A 24,898-nucleotide genomic window follows, 5' to 3' on the forward strand; every position below is an offset into this window, starting at 1 on the left:
TGTCTGCAGTGTAATAATATCACATGTTATGGATGATACATGGAACAGGGTAAGGAGGGGCCGGGATGTCTGCAGTGTAATAACATCACATGTTATGGATGATACATGGTACAGGGTCAGGAGGGGCGGGATGTCCGCAGTGTAATAATATCACATGCTATGGATGATACATGGTACACGGTCAGGAGGGGCAGGGATGTCTGCAGTGTAATAATATCACATGTTATCGATGATGTATGGTACAGGGTCAGGAGGGGCCAGGATGTCTGCAGTGTAATAATATCACATGCTATGGATGATACATGGTACAGGGTCAGGAGAGGCAGGGATGTCTGCAGTGTAATAATATCACATGCTATGGATGATACATGGTACAGGGTCAGGAGGGGCAGGGATGTCTGCAGTGTAATAATATCACATGTTATCGATGATGTATGGTACAGGGTCAGGAGGGGCAGGGATGTCTGCAGTGTAATAATATCACATGTTATCGATGATGTATGGTACAGGGTCAGGAGGGGCCGGGATGTCTGCAGTGTAATAATATCACATGCTATGGATGATACATGGTACAGGATCAGGAGGGGCCGGGATGTCTGCAGTGTAATAATATCACATGTTATGGATGATACATGGTACAGGGTCAGGAGGGGCAGGGATGTCTGCTGTGTAATAATTATCACATGTTATGGATGATACATGGTACAGGGTCAGGAGGGGCCGGGATGTCTGCTGTGTAATAATATCACATGTTATGGATGATACATGGTACAGGGTCAGGAGGGGCTGGGATGTCTGCAGTGTAATATTATCACATGTTATGGATGATACATGGTACAGGGTCAAGAGGGGTCAGGATGTCTGCAGTGAAATAATATCACATGTTATGGATGATACATGGTGCAGGGTCAAGAGGGGCTGGGATGTCTGCAGTGTAATAATATCACATGTTATGGATGATACATGGTACAGGGTCAGGAGGGGCCAGGATGTCTGCAGTGTAATAATATCACATGTAATGGATGATACATGGTACAGGGTCAGGAGGGGCCGGGATGTCTGCAGTGTAATAATATCACATGTTATGGATGATACTTGTTGCAGGGTCAGGAGGGGCTGGGATGTCTGCAGTGTAATAATATCACATGTTATAGATGATACATGGTACTGGATCAGGAGGAGCCAAGATGTCTGCAGTGTAAAGATATCACATGTCACATGGATGATACATGTTGCAGGGTCAGGAGGGGTCGGGATGTCTGCAGTATAATAATATCACGTTATGGATGATACATAGTACAGGGTCAGGAGGGGCTGGGATGTCTGCAGTGTAATAATATCACATGTTATAGATGATACATGGTACAGGGTCAGGAGGAGCCAAGATGTCTGCAGTGTAAAGATATCACATGTTATGGATGATACATGGTGCAGGGTCAGGAGGGGCTGGGATCTCTGCAGTGTAATAATATCACATGTTATGGATGATACATGGTACAGGGTCAGGAGGGGCTGGATGTCTGCAGTGTAATAATATCACATGTTATGGATGATACATGGTACAGGGTCAGGAGGGGCTGGATGTCTGCAGTGTAATAATATCACATGTTATGGATGATACATGGTACAGGGTCAGGAGGGGCCGGGATGTCTGCAGTGTAATAATATCACATGTTATGGATGATACATGATACAGGGTCAGGAAGGGCCGGGATGTCTGCAGTGTAATAATATCACATGTTATGGATGATACTTGTTGCAGGGTCAGGAGGGGCTGGGATGTCTGTAGTGTAATAATATCACATGTTATGGATGATACATGGTGCAGGGTCAGGAGGAGCCAAGATGTCTGCAGTGTAAAGATATCACATGTTATGGATGATACATGGTGCAGGGTCAGGAGGGGCTGGGATGTCTGCAGTGTAATAATATCACATGTTATGGATGATACATGGTACAGGGTCAGGAGGGGCCGGGATATCTGCAGTGTAATAATATCACATGTTATGGATGATACATGATACAGGGTCAGGAAGGGCCGGGATGTCTGCAGTGTAATAATATCACATGTTATGGATGATACTTGTTGCAGGGTCAGGAGGGGCTGGGATGTCTGTAGTGTAATAATATCACATGTTATGGATGATACATGGTGCAGGGTCAGGAGGAGCCGGGATGTCTGCAGTGTAATAATATCACATGTTATGGATGATACATGGTGCAGGGTCAGGAGGGGCTGGGATGTCTGCAGTGTAATAATATCACATGTTATGGATGATACATGGTACAGGGTCAGGAGGGGCCGGGATGTCTGCAGTGTAATAAAATCACATGTTATGGATGATACATAGTACAGGGTCAGGAGGGGCTGGGATGTCTGCAGTGTAATAATATCACATGTTATGGATGATACATGGTACAGGGTCAGGAGGGGCCGGGATGTCTGCAGTGTAATAATATCACGTTATGGATGATACTTGTTGCAGGGTCAGGAGGGGCTGGGATGTCTGCAGTGTAATAATATCACATGTTATAGATGATACATGGTACAGGGTCAGGAGGGGCTGGGATGTCTGCAGTGGAAAGATATCACATGTTATGGATGATACATGTTGCAGGGTGAGGAGGGGTCGGATGTCTGCAGTATAATAATATCACGTTATGGTACAGGGTCAGGAGGGGCTGGGATGTCTGCAGTGTAATAATATCACATGTTATAGATGATACATGGTACAGGGTCAGGAGGAGCCAAGATGTCTGCAGTGTAAAGATATCACATGTTATGGATGATACATGGTACAGGGTCAGGAGGGGCCGGGATATCTGCAGTGTAATAATATCACGTTATGGATGATACATGGTACAGGGTCAGGAGGGGCCGGGATATCTGCAGTGTAATAATATCACATGTTATGGATGATACATGATACAGGGTCAGGAAGGGCCGGGATGTCTGCAGTGTAATAATATCACATGTTATGGATGATACTTGTTGCAGGGTCAGGAGGGGCCGGGATGTCTGCAGTGTAAAGATATCACATGTTATGGATGATACATGTTGCAGGGTCAGAAGGGGTCGGGATGTCTGCAGTATAATAATATCACGTTATGGATGATACATAGTACAGGGTCAGGAGGGGCCGGGATGTCTGTAGTGTAATAATATCACATGTTATTAATGATACATGGTGCAGGGTCAAGAGGGATTGGGATGTCTGTAGTGTAATAATATCACATGTTATGGATGATACATGGTGCAGGGTCAGGAGGGGCCGGGATGTCTGCAGTGTAATAATATCACATGTTATGGATGATACATGGTACAGGGTCAGGAGGGGCCTGGATGTCTGCAGTGTAATAATATCACATGTTATGGATGATACATGGTACAGGGTCAGGAGGGGACGGGTCGTCTGCAGTGTAATAATATCACATGTTATGGATGATACATGGTACAGGGTCAGGAGGGGCCGGGATGTCTGCAGTGTAATTATATCACATGTTATGGATGATACATGGTACAGGGTCAGGAGGGGCCGGGATATCTGCAGTGTAATAATATCACATGTTATGGATGATACATGGTACAGGGTCAGGAGGGGCCGGGATATCTGCAGTGTAATAATATCACATGTTATGGATGATACATGATACAGGGTCAGGAAGGGCCGGGATGTCTGCAGTGTAATAATATCACATGTTATAGATGATACATGGTACTGGATCAGGAGCCAAGATGTCTGCAGTGTAAAGATATCACATGTTATGGATGATACATGTTGCAGGGTCAGGAGGGGTCGGGATGTCTGCAGTATAATAATATCACGTTATGGATGATACATAGTACAGGGTCAGGAGGGGCCAGGATGTCTGTAGTGTAATAATATCACATGTTATTGATGATACATGGTGCAGGGTCAAGAGGGATTGGGATGTCTGTAGTGTAATAATATCACATGTTATGGATGATACATGGTGCAGGGTCAGGAGGGGCCGGGATGTCTGCAGTATAATAATATCACATGTTATGGATGATACATGGTACAGGGTCAGGAGGGGCCGGGATGTCTGCAGTGTAATAATATCACATGTTATGGATGATACATGGTACAGGGTCAGGAGGGGACAGGTCGTCTGCAGTGTAATAATATCACATGTTATGGATGATACATGGTACAGGGTCAGGAGGGGCTGGGATGTCTGCAGTGTAATAATATCACATGTTATGGATGATACATGGTACAGGGTCAGGAGGGGCCGGGATATCTGCAGTGTAATAATATCACATGTTATGGATGATACATGATACAGGGTCAGGAAGGGCCGGGATGTCTGCAGTTTAATAATATCACATGTTATGGATGATACATGGTGCAAGGTCAGGAGGGGCCGGGATGTCTGCAGTGTAATAATATCACATATTATGGATGATACATGGTACAGGGTCAGGAGGGGCCGGGATGTCTGCAGTGTAATAATATCACATGTTATGGATGATACATGGTACAGGGTCAGAAGGGGACGGGTCGTCTGCAGTGTAATAATATCACATGTTATGGATGATACATGGTACAGGGTCAGGAAGGGCCGGACTATATACTTTGTAATAATATCAAATGTTATAGATGATATATGGTACAGGGTCAGGAGGGGCTGGGATGTCTGCAGTGTAATAATATCACATGTTATAGATGATACATGGTACAGGGTCAGGAGGGGCCGGGATGTCTGCAGTGTAATAATATCACATGTTATGGATGATACATGGTACAGGGTCAGGAGGGGCCGGGATGTCTGCAGTGTAATAATATCACATGTTATGGATGATACATGGTACAGGGTCAGGAGGGGCTGGGTCGTCTGCAGTGTAATAATATCACAAGTTATGGATGATACATGGTACAGGGTCAGGAAGGGCCGGACTATATTCTGTGTAATAATATCAAATGTTATAGATGATACATGGTACAGGGTCAGGAGGGGCTTGGATGTCTGCAGTGTAATAATATCACGTTATGGATGATACATGGTACAGGGTAAGGAGGCGCCGGGATGTCTGCAGTGTAATAATATCACATGTTATGGGTGATACATGGTACAGGGTCAGGAGGGGCAGGGATGTCTGCAGTGTAATAATATCACATGTTATTGATGATACATAGTACAGGGTCAGGAGGGGCTGGGATGTCTGCAGTGTAATAATATCACATGTTATGGATGATATATGGTACAGGGTCAGGAGGGGCGGGATGTCTGCAGTGTAATAATATCACATGCTATGGATGATACATGGTACAGGGTCAGGAGGGGCAGGGATGTCTGCAGTGTAATAATATCACATGCTATGGATGATACATGGTACAGGGTCAGGAGGGGCCGGGATGTCTGCAGTGTAATAATATCACATGTTATGGATGATACATGGTACAGGGTCAGGAGGGGCCGGAATGTCTGCAGTGTAATAATATCACATGTTATGGATGATACATGGTACAGGGTCAGGAGGGGCCGGGATGTCTGCAGTGTAATAACATCACATGTTATGGATGATACATGGTACAGGGTCAGGAGGGGCCAAGATGTCTGCAGTGTAATAATATCACATGTTATGGATGATACATGGTACAGGGTCAGGAGGGGACGGGTCGTCTGCAGTGTAATAATATCACAAGTTATGGATGATACATGGTACAGAGTCAGGAAGGGCCGGACTATATTCTGTGTAATAATATCAAATGTTATAGATGATACATGGTACAGGGTCAGGAGGGGCTGGCATGTCTGAAGTGTAATAATATTACATGTTATGGATGACACATGGTACAGGGTCAGGAGGGGCAAGGATGTCTGCAGTGTAATATCACATGTTATGGATGATACATAGTACAGGGTCAGGAGGGGTCAGGATGTCTGCAGTGTAATAATATCAAGTTATGGATGATACATGGTACAGGGTAAGGAGGCGCCGGGATGTCTGCAGTGTAATAATATCACATGTTATGGATGATACATAGTACAGGGTCAGGAGGGGCTGAGATGTCTGCAGTGTAATAATATCACATGTTATGGATGATACATGGAACAGGGTAAGGAGGGGCCGGGATGTCTGCAGTGTAATAACATCACATGTTATGGATGATACATGGTACAGGGTCAGGAGGGGCGGGATGTCCGCAGTGTAATAATATCACATGCTATGGATGATACATGGTACACGGTCAGGAGGGGCAGGGATGTCTGCAGTGTAATAATATCACATGTTATCGATGATGTATGGTACAGGGTCAGGAGGGGCCAGGATGTCTGCAGTGTAATAATATCACATGCTATGGATGATACATGGTACAGGGTCAGGAGGGGCAGGAATGTCTGCAGTGTAATAATATCACATGCTATGGATGATACATGGTACAGGGTCAGAAGGGGCCGGGATGTCTGCAATGTAATAACATCACATGTTATGGATGATACATGGTACAGGGTCAGGAGGGGCCGGGATGTCTGCAGTGTAATAATATCACATGTTATGGATGATACATGGTACAGGGTCAGGAGGGGCCGGGATGTCTGCAGTGTAATAATATCACATGTTACGGATGATACATGGTACAGGGTCCGGAGGGGACGGCTCGTCTGCAGTGTAATAATATCACAAGTTATGGATGATACATGGTACAGGGTCAGGAGGGGCATGGATGTCTGCAGTGTAATAATATCACATGTTATGGATGATACATGGTACAGGGTTAGAAGGGGTCGGGAAGTCTGCAGTGTAATAGTATCACATGTTATGGATGATGTATGGTACAGGGTCAGGAGGGGCTGGGATGTCTGCAGTGTAATAATATCACATGTTATGGATGATACATGGTGCAGGGTCAGGAGGTGCTGGGATGTCTGCAGTGTAATAATATCACATGTTATGGATGATACATGGTACAGGGTCAGGAGGAGCCGGGATGTCTGCAGTGTAATAATATCACATGTTATGGATGATACATGGTACAGGGTCAGGAGGGGACGGGTCGATTGCAGTGTAATAATATCACATGTTATGGATGATACATGGTACAGGGTCAGGAGGGGCCGGGATGTCTGCAGTGTAATAGTATCACATGTTATGGATGATGTATGGTACAGGGTCAGGAGGGGCTGGGATGTCTGCAGTGTAATAATATCACATGTTATGGATGATACATGGTGCAGGGTCAGGAGGTGCTGGGATGTCTGCAGTGTAATAATATCACATGTTATGGATGATACATGGTACAGGGTCAGAAGGAGCCGGGATGTCTGCAGTGTAATAATATCACATGTTATGGATGATACATGGTACAGGGTCAGGAGGGGACGGGTCATCTGCAGTGTAATAATATCACATGTTATGGATGATACATGGTACAGGGTCAGGAAGGGCCGGACTATATTCTTTGTAATAATATCACATGTTATGAATGATACATGGTGCAGGGTCAGGAGGGGCTGGGATGTCTGCAGTGTAGTAATATCACATGTTATGGATGATACATGATACAGGGTCAGGAGGGGCCGGGATATCTGCAGTGTAATAATATCACATGTTATGGATGATACATGGTACAGGGTCAGGAGGAGCCGGGATGTCTGCAGTGTAATAATATCACATGTTATGGATGATACATGGTACAGGGTCAGGAGGGGACGGGTCGTCTGCAGTGTAATAATATCACATGTTATGGATGATACATGGTACAGGGTCAGGAAGGGCCGGACTATATTCTTTGTAATAATATCACATGTTATGGATGATACATGGTGCAGGGTCAGGAGGGGCTGGGATGTCTGCAGTGTAATAATATCACATGTTATGGATGATACATGGTACAGGGTCAGGAGGGGCCGGGATGTCTGCAGTGTAATAATATCACATGTTGTGGATGATACATGGTACAGGGTCAGGAGGGGCCGGGATGTCTGCAGTGTAATAATATCACGTTATGGATGATACATGGTACAGGGTCAGGAGGGATGTCTGCAGTGTAATAATATCACATGTTATGGATGATACATGGTACAGGGTCAGGAGGGGCCGGGATGTCTGCAGTGTAATAATATCACATGTTATGGATGATACATGGTACAGGGTCAGGAGGGGCCGGGATGTTTGCAGTGTAATAATATCACGTTATGGATGATACATGGTACAGGGTCAGGAGGGATGTCTGCAGTGTAATAATATCACATGTTATGGATGATACATGGTACAGGGTCAGGAGGGGCCGGGATGTCTGCAGTGTAATAATATCACATGTTATGGATGATACATGGTGCAGGGTCAGGAGGGGTCGGGATAATATCACATGTTATGGATGATACATGGTACAGGGTCAGGAGGGATGTCTGCAGTGTAATAATATCACGTTATGGATGATACATGGTACAGGGTCAGGAGGGATGTCTGCAGTGTAATAATATCACATGTTATTGATGATACATGGTGCAGGGTCAAGAGGGATTGGGATGTCTGTAGTGTAATAATATCACATGTTATGGATGATACATGGTACAGGGTCTGGAGGGTCCGGGATGTCTGCAGTGTAATAATATCACATGTTATGGATGATACATGGTACAGGGTCAGGAGGGGCCAGGATGTCTGCAGTGTAATAATATCACATGTTATGGATGATACATGGTACAGGGTCAGGAGGGATGTCTGCAGTGTAATAATATCAAATGTTATAGATGATACATGTTACAGGGTCAGGAGGGGCCGGGATGTCTGCAGTGTAATAATATCACATGCTATGGATGATACATGGTACAGGGTCAGGAGGGGCTGGATGTCTGCAGTGTAATAATATCACATGTTATGGATGATACATGGTGCAGGGTCAGGAGGGATGTCTGCAGTGTAATAATATTACGTTATGGATGATACATGGTACAGGGTCAGGAGGGATGTCTGCAGTGTAATAATATCACATGTTATGGATGATACATGGTGCAGGGTCAGGAGGGGTCGGGATAATATCACATGCTATGGATGATACATGGTACAGGGTCAGGAGGGATGTCTGCAGTGTAATAATATCACGTTATGGATGATACATGGTACAGGGTCAAGAGGGATGTCTGCAGTGTAATAATATCACATGCTATGGATGATACATGGTGCAGGGTCAGGAGGGGCCGGGATGTCTGCAGTGTAATAATATCACATGTTATGGATGATACATGGTACAGGGTCAGGAGGGCCGGGATGTCTGCAGTGTAATAATATCACATGTTATGGATGATACATGGTACAAGGTCAGGAGTGGCCGGGATGTCTGCAGTGTAATAATATCACATGTTATGGATGATACTTGGTGCAGGGTCAGGAGGGGCCGGGATGTCTGCAGTGTAATAATATCACATGTTATGGATGATACATGGTACAGGGTCAGGAGGGGCCGGGATGTCTGCAGTGTAATAATATCACGTTATGGATGATACATGGTACAGGGTCAGGAGGGATGTCTGCAGTGTAATAATATCACATGCTATGGATGATACATGGTACAGGGTCAGGAGGGGCTGGATGTCTGCAGTGTAATAATATCACATGTTATGGATGATACATGGTGCAGGGTCAAGAGGGATTGGGATGTCTGTAGTGTAATAATATCACATGTTATGGATGATACATGGTACAGGGTCTGGAGGGTCCGGGATGTCTGCAGTGTAATAATATCACATGTTATGGATGATACATGGTACAGGGTCAGGAGGGGCCAGGATGTCTGCAGTGTAATAATATCACATGTTATGGATGATACATGGTACAGGGTCAGGAGGGATGTCTGCAGTGTAATAATATCAAATGTTATAGATGATACATGTTACAGGGTCAGGAGGGGCCGGGATGTCTGCAGTGTAATAATATCACATGCTATGGATGATACATGGTACAGGGTCAGGAGGGGCTGGATGTCTGCAGTGTAATAATATCACATGTTATGGATGATACATGGTGCAGGGTCAGGAGGGATGTCTGCAGTGTAATAATATCACGTTATGGATGATACATGGTACAGGGTCAGGAGGGATGTCTGCAGTGTAATAATATCACATGCTATGGATGATACATGGTGCAGGGTCAGGAGGGGTCGGGATAATATCACATGCTATGGATGATACATGGTACAGGGTCAGGAGGGATGTCTGCAGTGTAATAATATCACGTTATGGATGATACATGGTACAGGGTCAGGAGGGATGTCTGCAGTGTAATAATATCACATGCTATGGATGATACATGGTGCAGGGTCAGGAGGGGCCGGGATGTCTGCAGTGTAATAATATCACATGTTATGGATGATACATGGTACAGGGTCAGGAGGGCCGGGATGTCTGCAGTGTAATAATATCACATGTTATGGATGATACATGGTACAAGGTCAGGAGTGGCCGGGATGTCTGCAGTGTAATAATATCACATGTTATGGATGATACTTGGTGCAGGGTCAGGAGGGGCCGGGATGTCTGCAGTGTAATAATATCACGTTATGGATGATACATGGTACAGGGTCAGGAGGGATGTCTGCAGTGTAATAATATCACATGCTATGGATGATACATGGTACAGGGTCAGGAGGGGCCGGGATGTCTGCAGTGTAATAATATCACATGTTATGGATGATACATGGTGCAGGGTCAGGAGGGGCCGGGATGTCTGCAGTGTAATAATATCACATGTTATGGATGATACACGGTACAGGGTCAGGAGGGGCCGGGATGTCTGCAGTGTAATAATATCACATGCTATGGATGATACATGGTACAGGGTCAGGAGGGGCTGGATGTCTGCAGTGTAATAATATCACATGTTATGGATGATACATGGTACAGGGTCAGGAGGGATGTCTGCAGTGTAATAATATCACATGTTATGGATGATACATGGTACAGGGTCAGGAGGGGCCGGGATGTCTGCAGTGTAATAATATCACATGTTATGGATGATACATGGTGCAGGGTCAGGAGGGGCTGGGATGTCGCACACATATAATAGCCCTATTGTCTCTCGCTGTACATCGCTGCTGGTATATAGCCAGTACTTATATACTATTACCCCATTGCTGATATTATATATGTTATCCCTATAGATGGACTGAGGGTCACTATGAAGCAGCCGCTTATCTCAGTGCTGAAAGGGGAAGATGTGACAATTCCCTGTGACATTTCAGACTTCTCCCCAGAAAAGCCGATAACCGTCCTCTGGACAAAATCCCAGAATGGACAAAGTATTGATGTGTACAACTTCATCCCGGGACGCCCCCAAGCCTTCCGAGCAGGGGGTTACATGGAGGAGGAGGAGGTCCGGAGGGGGAACGCTGCACTTCACATCCCGCGGGTGCAGTTCAGTGATGATGGAGAATACACCTGCTCCGTCATAGTCACCCCGGAGGGAGGAGAAGGGAAGAGCTCTCTGCAGGTGGCAGGTGAGTCTATCAATATCAACTTACAAAACCTTCTCAATCAAATTTAGGGGCGCAGTGGCCCTCATATTCCCATCCACACACACGATAATCCAGGAAGATACAACTCTACTCCAAAAAGTCAGGGATATTTGGGTTTTGATTGAAAACATAAAGTGCAGCCAAATCCTGCAAGTAGGGGCTGCGATGCCTCGTACACACCCCTCTGCGTGGGATCAGTTTTCCGGCCTCTGTACCACCCCCAGGGCTGCTTTTGATTGACAGCTGCCTTTCAGGAGGACTTCCTTGGGGAGAGCTGTTTAGTTTGTGTTCAGCTGTGGCCTGGGTAATGGACGCTTGACCTAGACAGCTGCTGGGGCAGTTATATGTCGCCCAATTTCTTCACAGGTTGTTCATTTCATTTTTCTGACACTTGTCCATTTCTCTTGCTATTGTGTGTACACGTCCTCTGCTACGTTTAGTCAACTGTCCCTTGGCTCTCAAATTTGCCCCTCGTGGCCTTCAAGTATTGGATCCAGTTCTCCTTGTCCGTCTTGTCTGCTGTTTGTCGCGCTGTGTTTTATCATCTTTCCTGTGCACCCATTCAGTGTAGGGATTATTGACCAGAAGTCCCTGACTATAAGGATTTATGAGGCTTGTTAGGCGGATGAGGAGAATGTGGATGAGATTCGGCCTTCATCCCATTCTTAACCATGACAGATGGCTTCCAATATACTAGAAGGTAAGTGCTCAGGTCATTGAGGTTCAGGGGTAAAGAGCTGCAGGGGTCTACATTATAATGGGATTCGGGACTGGAGAAAGTGCAGGCCCTCCATGCAAGGTCCCCAGTCCCCAGAAGCCATTCCCTAGTGATGGGCCTCGATGATGAAATATTTAGCCTGTGTTGTTCGTCCAGAGGCACAATGACTGTGTAGTGTGCAGGGGGCGCACGTTCTTCATGAATCGGGTGCTCCCTGCACTGCTCCAACAGAGGGCACTACTTTTATCTTGGTGCAGCTTTAACATGGGGTGTGCGACACACTTCTGTCGTACTTTGCATGTTAAATCTAGCGCACCGTCCAACTGTGCACCGGACAACCCCTTCAGTGCAGAAATTTGTGTCGTATGAATAGAATTAGCCGCAAAATGTGTGGACACTTCTTACACCCGTACAAGCAGTTTACACTAAGGAGAATGTGCAAAGTCCGACAGAAAACTGGGGCCAGGGCCTTAGTAAATGTGTCCCGTTGTTTCTGCTCAGCATGAATGGACATTCACCAGTGAATAGCAGTGAGGTCCCTCATCCAGCCTACATGCCCTCTGGTCCATACAAGACCATGATGCCTGATAGTGGGGATATTTACCCATAGTTATAGTGAGCAGCGTATACAAGGGCTTCTCAAAATATTAGAGTATTAGCAAAAAGTAAAGTAACATATATAATATATGCCACGAGTCACTAAAACCGTGCGCCCAATATCCTGCATGTGTCGCTTCCCCGCTCAGGTCCCCGGAGTTCACCTTCTTCTTCCTGGTGCATGTAAGTGCATTGTCCGTGTATAATGCGCTGTGCGGGGAGTCACTAAGATCCTGCACCCGATATCCTGCATGTGTCACTTCCCCGCTCAGGTCCCCGGAGTTCAACACCTTCTTCCTGGTGCATGTAAGTGCATTGTCCGTGTATAATGCGCTGTGCGGGGAGTCACTAAGATCCTTCCCCCGATATCCTGCATGTGTCGCTTCCCCGCTCAGGTCCCAGGAGTTCACCTTTTTCTTCCTGGTGCATGTAAGTCCATTGTCCGTGTATAATGCGCTGTGCGGGGAGTCACTAAGATCCTGCATCCGATATCCTGCATGTGTCGCTTCCCCGCTCAGGTCCCTGGAGTTCACCTTCTTCTTCCTGGTGCATGTAAGTGCATTGTCCGTGTATAATGTGCTGTGCAGGGAGTCACTAAGATCCTGCACCCGATATCCTGCATGTGTCGCTTCCCCGCTCAGGTCCCCGGAGTTCACCTTCTTCTTCCTGGTGCATGTAAGTGCATTGTCCGTGTATAATGCGCTGTGCGGGGAGTCACTAAGATCCTGTGCCCGATATCCTGCATGTGTCGCTTCCCCGCTCAGGTCCCCGGAGTTCACCTTCTTCTTCCTGGTGCATGTAAGTGCATTGTCCGTGTATAATGCGCTGTGTGGGGAGTCACTAAGATCCTGCGCCCGATATCCTGCATGTGTCACTTCCCCGCTCAGGTCCCCAGAGTTCACCTTCTTCTTCCTCGTGCATGTAAGTGCATTGTCCGTGTATAATGTGCTGTGCAGGGAGTCACTAAGATCCTGTGCCCGATATCCTGCATGTGTCGCTTCCCCGCTCAGGTCCCCGGAGTTCACCTTCTTCTTCCTGGTGCATGTAAGTGCATTGTCTGTGTATAATGCGCTGTGTGGGAGTCACTAAGATCCTGCACCCGATATTCTGCATGTGTCACTTTCCCGCTCAGGTCCCCGGAGTTCACCTTCTTCTTCCTGGTGCATGTAAGTGCATTGTCCGTGTATAATGCGCTGTGCGGGGGGGGTCACTAAGATCCTGCAATCGATATCCTGCATGTGTCGCTTCCCCGCTCAGGTCCCTGGAGTTCACCTTCTTCTTCCTGGTGCATGTAAGTGCATTGTCCGTGTATAATACGCTGTGCAGGGGGGGTCACTAAGATCCTGCACCCGATATCCTGCATGTGTCGCTTCCCCGCTCAGGTCCCCGGAGTTCACCTTCTTCTTCCTGGTGCATGTAAGTGCATTGTCCGTGTATAATGCGCTGTGCAGGGAGTCACTAAGATCCTGCACCCGATATCCTGCATGTGTCGCTTCCCCGCTCAGGTCCCTGGAGTTCACCTTCTTCTTCCTGGTGCATGTAAGTGCATTGTCCGTGTATAATGCGCTTTGCGGGGAGTCACTAAGATCCTGCATCCGATATCCTGCATGTGTCACTTCCCCGCTCAGGTCCCCGGAGTTCACCTTCTTCTTCCTGGTGCATGTAAGTGCATTGTCCGTGTATAATGCGCTTTGCGGGGAGTCACTAAGATCCTGCATCCGATATCCTGCATGTGTCACTTCCCCGCTCAGGTCCCCGGAGTTCACCTTCTTCTTCCTGGTGCATGTAAGTGCATTGTCCGTGTATAATGCGCTTTGCGGGGAGTCACTAAGATCCTGCATCCGATATCCTGCATGTGTCGCTTCCCCGCTCAGGTCCCTGGAGTTCACCTTCTTCTTCCTGGTGCATGTAAGTGCATTGTCCGTGTATAATGCGCTGTGCCGGGAGTCACTAAGATCCTGCGCCCGATATCCTGCATGTGTCGCTTCCCCGCTCAGGTCCCTGGAGTTCACCTTCTTCTTCCTGGTGCATGTAAGTGCATTGTCCGTGTATAATGCGCTGTGCGGTGAGTCACTAAGATCCTGTGCCCGATATCCTGCATGTGTCGCTTCCCCGCTCAGGTCCCCGGAGTTCACCTTCTTCTTCCTGGTGCATGTAAGTGCATTGTCCGTGTATAATGCGCTGTGCGGGGAGTCACTAAGATCCTGCACCCGATATCCTGCATGTGTCACTTCCCCGCTCAGGTCCCAGGAGTTCACCTTCTTCTTCCTGGTGCATGTAAGTGCATTGTCTTGCGACACTAATTGACAGTTAAATCCTGCACTCAGTTGAAATCAGTCGGATCGTCCGATGGACCCCCCCCATTTCTGTCACATGAAAGCAGCCACAATCCGATCACGTGCAACACAATCTCAGTGCAGACTTATTAAGTGCCTGTCACAGCCGTAAAATCCCTGAAATCGGCAAAATGTCCAATAAAAGTGCGATCCGCGACCCTTAGTAAATGAGCCCCAATGACTTGGGTTTTCCTTGGCTGTAGCCATAAACATCAGCATTAACAGAACTAAACACTGGAATAAGCTCTTATTGAATTACTGTAAAACGTATCACTTTTTGCTCCTGTAACTTATTGAGAAGCCTCGTATGTGAAGGTTTAGAGGAATGAACAGGAAGAATATATAGTAATAGTTATAGCAGGTATAGTTACAGCCTAGTCCTGACGCCTCATTCCAGAGATGGCTTCAGGATCTTTGCCCTTTGTCATCGCTCTCATAAACAGGTTATATTACAATTTTGTTCCTGAATAGATATCTCCAGGTCAGTGACTGCTGAGTAGAGGTAGATGTATATATTTCCTCTAGCCGGGCTGGTGTAATGCGATGTCTGCCTAATATTCATCTCAATAATGTTCCTCGTTCCGAGTTACTAGTTGTACAGGACACTGACACCAACACCTCCTCCAACGTGACCGATACACATGGCCTCAGTTTGATCTTATTCTCCGTTATAACTCCGTTATTATGTGCAGATCATTGTACAACTTATCATTGTAGAGTGTAGAGTTCATAAAGAAGGATCTCAGAATTGAGTGTGATCTGTGCCTTGGCCTGGTGTATGAGACTACAGCCTGGTGGTGGTATAATCCTTGGCATGAGACTACAGCCTGGCGGTGGTATAATCCTTGGCATGAGACTACAGCCTGGCGGTGGTATAATCCTTGGCCTGGTGCATGTGACTACAGCCTGGCGGTGGTATAATCCTTGGCCTGGTGTATGAGACTACAGCCTGGCGGTGGTATAATCCTTGGCATGAGACTACAGCCTGGCGGTGGTATAATCCTTGGCCTGGTGCATGTGACTACAGCCTGGCGGAGGTATAATCCTTGGCCTGGTGTATGAGACTACAGCCTGGTGTATGAGACTACAGCCTGGTGGTGGTATAATCCTTGGCCTGGTGTATGAGACTACAGCCTGGCGGTGGTATAATCCTTGGCCTGGTGCATGAGACTACAGCCTGGCGGTGGTATAATCCTTGGCCTGGTGCATGAGACTACAGCCTGGCGGTGGTATAATCCTTGGCCTGGTGCATGAGACTACAGCCTGGCGGTGGTATAATCCTTGGCCTGGTGCATGAGACTACAGCCTGGCGGAGGTATAATCCTTGGCCTGGTGCATGAGACTACAGCCTGGCGGAGGTATAATCCTTGGCCTGGTGCATGAGACTACAGCCTGGCGGAGGTATAATCCTTGGCCTGGTGCATGAGACTACAGCCTGGCGGTGGTATAATCCTTGGCCTGGGGCATGAGACTACGGCCTGGTGCATGTGACTACAGCCTGGCGGTGGTATAATCCTTGGCCTGGTGCATGAGACTACAGCCTGGCGGTGGTATAATCCTTGGCCTGGTGCATGAGGCTACAGCCTGGCGGTGGTATAATCCTTGGCCTGGTGTATGAGACTACAGCCTGGCGGTGGTATAATCCTTGGCCTGGTGTATGAGACTACAGCCTGGCGGTGGTATAATCCTTGGCCTGGTGTATGAGACTACAGCCTGGCGGTGGTATAATCCTTGGCATGAGACTACAGCCTGGTGGTGGTATAATCCTTGGCCTGGTGCATGTGACTACAGCCTGGCGGTGGTATAATCCTTGGCCTGGTGTATGAGACTACAGCCTGGCGGTGGTATAATCCTTGGCCTGGTGTATGAGACTACAGCCTGGCGGTGGTATAATCCTTGGCATGAGACTACAGCCTGGTGGTGGTATAATCCTTGGCCTGGTGCATGTGACTACAGCCTGGCGGTGGTATAATCCTTGGCCTGGTGTATGAGACTACAGCCTGGCGGTGGTATAATCCTTGGCCTGGTGTATGAGACTACAGCCTGGCGGTGGTATAATCCTTGGCCTGGTGTATGAGACTACAGCCTGGCGGTGGTATAATCCTTGGCATGAGACTACAGCCTGGTGGTGGTATAATCCTTGGCCTGGTGCATGTGACTACAGCCTGGCGGTGGTATAATCCTTGGCCTGGTGTATGAGACTACAGCCTGGCGGTGGTATAATCCTTGGCCTGGTGTATGAGACTACAGCCTGGCGGTGGTATAATCCTTGGCCTGGTGTATGAGACTACAGCCTGGCGGTGGTATAATCCTTGGCCTGGTGCATGTGACTACAGCCTGGCGGTGGTATAATCCTTGGCATGAGACTACAGCCTGGCGATGGTATAATCCTTGGCATGAGACTACAGCCTGGCGATGGTATAATCCTTGGCATGATACTACAGCCTGGCGATGGTATAATCCTTGGCATGAGACTACAGCCTGGCGGTGGTATAATCCTTGGCATGAGACTACAGCCTGGCGGTGGTAAAATCCTTGGCCTGGTGCATGAGACTACAACCTGGCGGTGGTATAATCCTTGGCCTGGTGCATGAGACTACAGCCTGGCGGTGGTATAATCCTTGGCCTGGTGCATGAGACTACAACCTGGCGGTGGTATATACTAAGGGGGCAGGCAATGGCTATATACTAAGGCGACAGACACTGGCTATATACTAGGGGGCAGGGGCTGCTGGCTATATAAATACTAGGGGGCAGAGGGCTTTCTATATACTAGAGAACATGGGCTCCTGGCTATACACTAGGGGGCAGGGACTGGCTATATACTGGGGGGCATGTGCTGGCTGGCTATATAGTGGGTGTAGGCTGGCACCAATGCATTTCTCACCCTATGCTTGTACTTGAGTCAATGGGTTTTCCTAGTTTTTTGTGTTAAAACTAGTTACCTCGACTTATACTCGAGTATATACAGTAGTTATTAACCGACATAGGTACTTAAAAATGCATCCATATTACAAACAATAGGCACTAGCCATAAACCTGATATCAATACAGAATTCAGATTTCATATAAAGTATAATGCTTCTGTATTGATATCAGTTTATTGTTAATATATGATTTATGCTTGTTGTTACCTATATAGAGGAAAGGAGGCAGAAGAAGCCCGAGGTGAGTATAGAGAGTTATTTCCAAGGGGCTCTAATGTGGACATTTCTGGAAAAGGTGGGCACCTGCTGTGGCCATATTATTAAAGGGGGGTGTGACGAAATGTTACGTTTTTGGACCCCTGAGGGGTACGCAAGGTCGATTATCATTTTTATAGACACCCCCTGTACGCACGGGTTTTGGCAGCCACAGGAAGCGAGTTAGGGCTCTCCACACGGCATAACACTAGCTCACAACCCTGAACGGCTGAAAGCCCAAGTGAAACAGAATCTTATCAGCCCAGTGGGCTGCCACCAGCTCTTCATATAAGCCTGGACCGTAGCGGGATGGTATCAGATAAGGAGCCAACCCGGTAGCGAGACACGGGATTCGTGGATCGAGAAAAGAGACTCAGGTTAAATTTTATAATTAAATGTCTAAAGGGCACACGAGACAAACAGTTCACACAATAGACATACAGTCAGCAGAGTGCAAATAAGTGCAGGACTAAAAGTATCAGCAATCCTGTTGGAAATTCTTGTGTGGGCCTAATGGGGACAGGTAGTCCACACTTTATGATCCTTCCGGCAATTATGATGGTGAAAGTAAACTCAGGCAAAGACAAAGTGGTACTAACGAGGTAGAGGTCCAGCATCCAGGCAAAATTGAAGTTTAAAAGTCCACTTTTTATTCAAAAACACAATAAAAACGTTTAGAGACGTCCCATAACAAAGAAAACTGACGCGTTTCGGACCGTTCACGGTCCTTAGTCGTAGCCTGTAAAAATGTTATAGTGAGATACATTTATACACATGGTGTCCTGACCGGAAACAAGATCTTGGTCACATGATTAGATCAAAGCGATCAAGGCAAGATAACAAATGCATTTAAATACATGGAAGAACTTATATATAGTTACATTTTTTCACATTAGTATATACAGGCGGTCCCCTACTTAAGAACACCCGACTTACATATGACCCCTAGTTACAGACGGACCTCTGGATGTTGGTAATTTACTGTACTTAAGTCCTAGGCTACAATAATCAGCTGTAACAGTTATCACCGGCGTCTGTAATGAAGCTTTAGTGTTACTCCTGGTTCTTATGACAATCCAACATTTCTAAAATTCAATTGTCACAGAGACCAAAAAAGTTCTGGCTGGGATTAGAATGATAAAATATACAGTTCCGACTTATATACAAACTCAACTTAAGAATGAACCTACAGACCCTATCTTGTATGTAACCCGGGGACTGCCTGTATACATAAGGTCATTTTTATTATTGAGACCGGACGGGGATCGTGTTTGTAACATCAAGATCCAAAAGGCCTCACGTGACGGCAAGGCTGGTGTCCAGTCTCCTCCTCTGACTCTCACTAAGCACTCGTATGAATGAAAACAGATTAAATAAAGCCGGCAAGATTTTTTCCATGTCCAATACTTCAGGGGATAATTCAACCCCCATCAGAAGAGTATAATCTGACCTGGAGAAAGCACTAACTAACCAAGTCAGGGTGTGGTGGGATTACACTTCTCTCAGTGATCCCACGAGGTTTAAGACTTTAGAAATTACCTACTACAATTTACACAGATGAATTTCTCTATAAATGGCAAAATATTCTCTCGGATTGTTCTCTTAAACTGATACAACTAATAATTTCATACGAAGAACAAAAATGAAAAGACATAAATCAACAAATACAAGAATCAGAGCAAGAACTATTGAAATTGTGCACCACATCTGAATATCAAGATATCATGTCTGAAAATGATGGGAACGTGAAGATAACATTACCGCAACAAAAAAATCCAAATTTGAAAGAGATTTACAGGATTATAGATCAAACACTGTTTATACTTGGAAGCGAAAACGCAAGGGAAAACTCAAGTCTATCTTAAAGAAACGCAATCATAATACCGCTCCACCGAAAGTCACATTCAGTTCTTCAGAATATGAAACATCGGATGTTAATATGGCCGGACCAAGTGAAGGTAAGCGCGTCCCAAGCGACATATTTCTTTTTTTAAATGCGGCGGTTTTTCCGAATCCGTCGGGTTTTCGCTGGGCCACGCCCCCCGATTTCCGTCGCGTGCATGCCGGCGCCGATGCGCCACAATCCGATCACGTACGCCAAAATCCCGGGGCAATAAAGGGGAAATTGACGCAAATCGGAAATATTCGGGTAACACGTCGGGAAAAGTGAATCGGGCCCTTAGTAAATGACCCCCAATAAGGGTCAAACGAAAAATATAAATTGTTCTACACAAAACGAAGCATTAGGACACAGAAACAATTCCCAAAAAACGACAAAAGAAAGGACGCAATCGTCAAGGAGGACGGAAACATCGGTCCAATAAAACATCCAATGATAAGACGCAAACAATGACATGTACAACAAAAGACTGTACAGTCATAAACATGTCAGCCTGCACTCTAACTTCCCCACAAATTGCAGTCCTAACTAAAGGTCTTAATTTCGTACCCTCTTATGATTTTGATCTATAGGATACCATAAAAGAAGTAAACAGATTCATACGTATGCTTACCTTAAAAAGACATTTTATGTATATAGCGTGCGGGGTCAGTCACGTCTTCCCAGCACAACCACCTTCAATGATCAATTTTCATTGATGCAGTTACTTTCACTTCCAGATGATATATCTAACAATGATTTTCCTACACAACGAGCAGCAAATTTTGCCAAAACATCAAACCCCTCCTTTTCTCCTGCCAACTCAAGAGCAAACATTATGGATCAATTCCTGCAAAACGTTGAACGGGATCTATCAAAGTAATGTACGCAAGAAACAACAAATAAAAAGAATAACCTCTAAGGAACGTCATGCAATACGAGAATTGAAAAATAATCCGTACACTATTATTCGGGCCTCAGATAAAGGCGGTACCATCACCATACTAGACAAAGAATTGTATAAACAAGAAATGTTAAAAATGTTAAAGGACACTACAACCTACAAGAAGATACCGAGAGATCCTACAGAAGACATGAAAGCTTCTACAAGAGGGGGAAGTAACTAATAGTTTTACAGAATCAATTTCTGATGCCATGTTACCGGATTTTCCAAATACTCCCATTATGTATGCACTACCCAAAACTCAAAAGGGCATTTTTCCACCCCCTTTACGACCCATAATATCAGGTGTAGGGTCCGTGACAGAGAAAGCCTCGGCATGGCTAGACAACATTCTACAACCCTTTGTCAAACGAACACCAGGTTATATCAAGGACTTCTATTTGATGCATTACAAGGAATGGAAAAGATACGATGGCAAAAAAAATATATATGGGTAACATGTGACGTTGTTGCCTTATACACAAGTATTCCTCACAATATGGCCATCTTAGCAGTACAGCACCATCTTGTACAATACAGTCATTTCTCCATTGAGCTTGTTAAGGTAAACCTGCTGATAGATTAAATCCTGTCATTTCTACTTGTCTTATTTTCCTAAAATCATTGTAACAGAGACTTCATTATAAGATGGCGCCGGCCTCGTGATCATAACGAAAACAATTGAAGCTAAAGAATGTCAACAAGACTTCAATCCTGACGTCAAAGGGAGTTCTCCAATCAAGAGACCACACGAGCTGGGAATTCTCCGCCCCCTTCTTCTTCCTTCATCATTTCTATATAGTTTTGTGAAACCAAATAAAGTTCTAGCAGTGCAGATTTGCCATGGCCATGATCGCATGAGTGAGATTTAAATCAGCAAATGTGTCTGAATTAATTTCTTATGATGTGCACGCAGCCAACACACACTAAAAGAGGATGTCTTGAATCCTACCCCAACAAGCTAAGGGACTATATTTTAGAAGTACTTTCCTTTCTGCTGAAAAACTATTTTTTTGTACTTGATGGTGTCTTTTATCTCCGACAACAAGGCTGCCCCATGGGAGCAAAATTTTCCTTGGCAAATGTATATGTATCTTGGTTTGAAGAAACATATATTTATAGTCTGAATAACCATTTTATGTCACAAATCACATGCTTTGGCCGTTACATTGACGATTGTCTACTTATCTGGTCGGGTGAATCTCAGAACATTTCTCTCTTTTTACAATATCTCAATAATAATTATCATAATTTAAAATTCACTTTTTCATCATCATCCACTAGCATCTCTTTTTTAGACATACAATTGATAGGAGACGTACACAATGCATGTGTTCACACAGATTTATATAGAAAACCCATTTGGGGTAATACGTTATTACACGCATCGAGTTGTCGCCCTACACATGTCATTCGGAATCTCCCTAAAGGAGAGTATATAAGGGCAAAAGGAATTATAAAAATGAAGCTGAACAAATATCTAAGAGACTAGTGAACAGGGGCTATAAGAAAAATCATCTATCTCACATAGAATCAGCCATTAGTGTTACATCCAGATCAAAATATTTCCAGTCCAATAAAAGAGTCACTCATAATCATGACAAAAACATCAACCAGTTACCTTCAGTACAACTTTCAGTAAACAATATCACAAAGTACTGCATAGCATCAAAAAACATATTTCCCTTTTATATCAAGATGTAAGGGTGTAAGATATGTATCCAAAAATTCCCCGAGCATAGGAAAAATCTCCTAATCTGTTCACGTCTGTTGTAAAAGACAAGAGAACCTGGTTGAAATATAAGGGCAGTTAGAAAGGTGGAGGGAGTCGATGCAATTTGTGCAATTTATTGTTAAAATCTTCCAAATTCAAATCCACGGTTAGCCTCAAAGAATCCATGATCAGAACGCACATGAATTGTGAAAGCGATGATGTAGTCTACCTGGCTACCTGCAATATGTAGGCTGCACTACACGTAAGCTAAAGGGGAGGGTTTCCGAGCACATAACTGCAGCGTCCAAACATAGCGACACAGGTATCAACATACAGACAAACATATCAGGTTTATCTGCAGAAAAACATGGAGGAAACGTCAAAGACTTACAGGTCATACCGATTGAGAAAGTAGCTCGACCAGTCAGAGGAGGAGACTGGACACCAGCCTTGCGGTCACGTGAGGCCTTTTGGATCTTGATGTTACAAACACGATCCCCGTCCGGTCTCAATAATAAAAATGACCTTATGTATATATACACTAATGTGAAAAAATGTAACTATATATAAGTTCTTCCATGTATTTAAATGCATTTGTTATCTTGCCTTGATCACTTTTTTCTTGTTCGTTTCAGCAACAGTTAATCTAATCATGTGACCAAGATCTTGTTTCCGGTCAGGACACCATGTGTATAAATGTATCTCACTATAACATTTTTACAGGCTACGGCTAAGGACCGTAAACGGTCCGAAACGCGTCAGTTTTCTTTGTTATGGGACGTCTCTAAACGTTTTTAATGTGTTTTTGAATAAAAAGTGGACTTTTAAACTTCAATTTTGCCTGGTAGCTGGACCTCTACCTTGTTAGTACCGTGGAATATTTGACTGCTCCCCGCACAGCATGTCCATGCACCGGCGGCACATTCAAATCGGCATCGTCTGAACATTAGTTGGGGTGCTGAAAAAACTTTTCTTTTTTCTTAAAGACAAAGTGGTGCTCACACCCATAGGAGGGCTCTAGGGACCCTCCTACCTAGGATGAGATCCAGGACCTTGGAGGAAATCTAGATTATCAATTGGAAGTCATGGGGTCGGGGTTCTGGTCTCATTGGATCCTGATGAATCCCTGGATCACATTGATACCAGACGTGACCTATTTGCTATGTTCCCATTCAGAGTTGTTTATATCTTTGAGTCCAAGAACGCTAGAACCTACTTAGTCATAGGTATATGATACCCTGGCTAGCCCGATTCCAAAAATGTACTTGGCCTTGGGCTGAGATGGAGATGGACCATAACTGTCCATACCCGACACACTGGTCACACAAGCACATGGGACCGCCACGATCCTTTGCCTGAAAGAGGAGGGAAACCTTGTGCCAACACGTCTATGAGGCTATACTGGGAGAGTTACTCTGACTCTGATTATAATGCCCCCTCCCCCTGGTACATGTATTTTCCTATAACGTTATAACAGGGCGCTCTGCTGCAGACATTTCCTTAAAGGAGGGCTCTGCTGTGGATATTTCATTTATGGGGGAGGGCTCTGCTTTGGACATTTTATTAAATGGGGGCCATTCTGTGGACATTTCATTAAAAGGGGGCTCTGCTGTGGCCATTTCTGTAAAGAGAGGCTACTCTGCAGTAGACATTTAATTAAATGGGGGTTTTGCTGTGACCAATTCATTACAGGGGGGGCTCTGCTGTGGCCATTTCATTACAGGGGGTCTCTGCTGTGGCCATTTGATTAAAGGGGGGCTCTGCTGTGGCCAATTCATTACAGGGGGGGGTCTGCTGTGGCCATTTCATTAAAAGTGGGCTCTGCTGTGGCCATTTCATTACAGGGGGTCTCTGCTGTAGCCATTTGATTAAAGGGGAGCTCTGCTGTGGTCAATTCATTACAGGGGGGGTCTGCTGTGGCCATTTCATTAAAGGGAGCTCTGCAATGGACATTTCTGTAAAGGGGGGCCAGTACGGGATGCAGTGGTATCGTTGGGTGGAGCGGATTATGCCACGAGGCATGAGGTTGGTTTGGATGCTGGGGGG

The 24,898-nt window shown here is 45.6% G+C and overlaps 1 protein-coding gene across 2 annotated transcripts in view; it reads left to right on the forward strand.

Annotated features, from left to right (window-relative positions):
• LOC140106910 (uncharacterized) overlaps positions 1-24,898 on the forward strand; it is a 175,681-nt gene that overhangs the window by 38,086 nt on the left and 112,697 nt on the right. For both annotated transcript variants that reach the window (XM_072131549.1, XM_072131550.1), the window contains one exon: positions 11,130-11,465. In XM_072131549.1, the coding sequence (XP_071987650.1) occupies positions 11,130-11,465 (336 nt within the window). The remainder of the gene's footprint in view (positions 1-11,129; positions 11,466-24,898) is intronic.

This window comes from Engystomops pustulosus, unplaced genomic scaffold (assembly GCF_040894005.1).
Source record: "Engystomops pustulosus unplaced genomic scaffold, aEngPut4.maternal MAT_SCAFFOLD_87, whole genome shotgun sequence".
NCBI classification, from domain to species: Eukaryota; Metazoa; Chordata; class Amphibia; order Anura; family Leptodactylidae; genus Engystomops; species Engystomops pustulosus.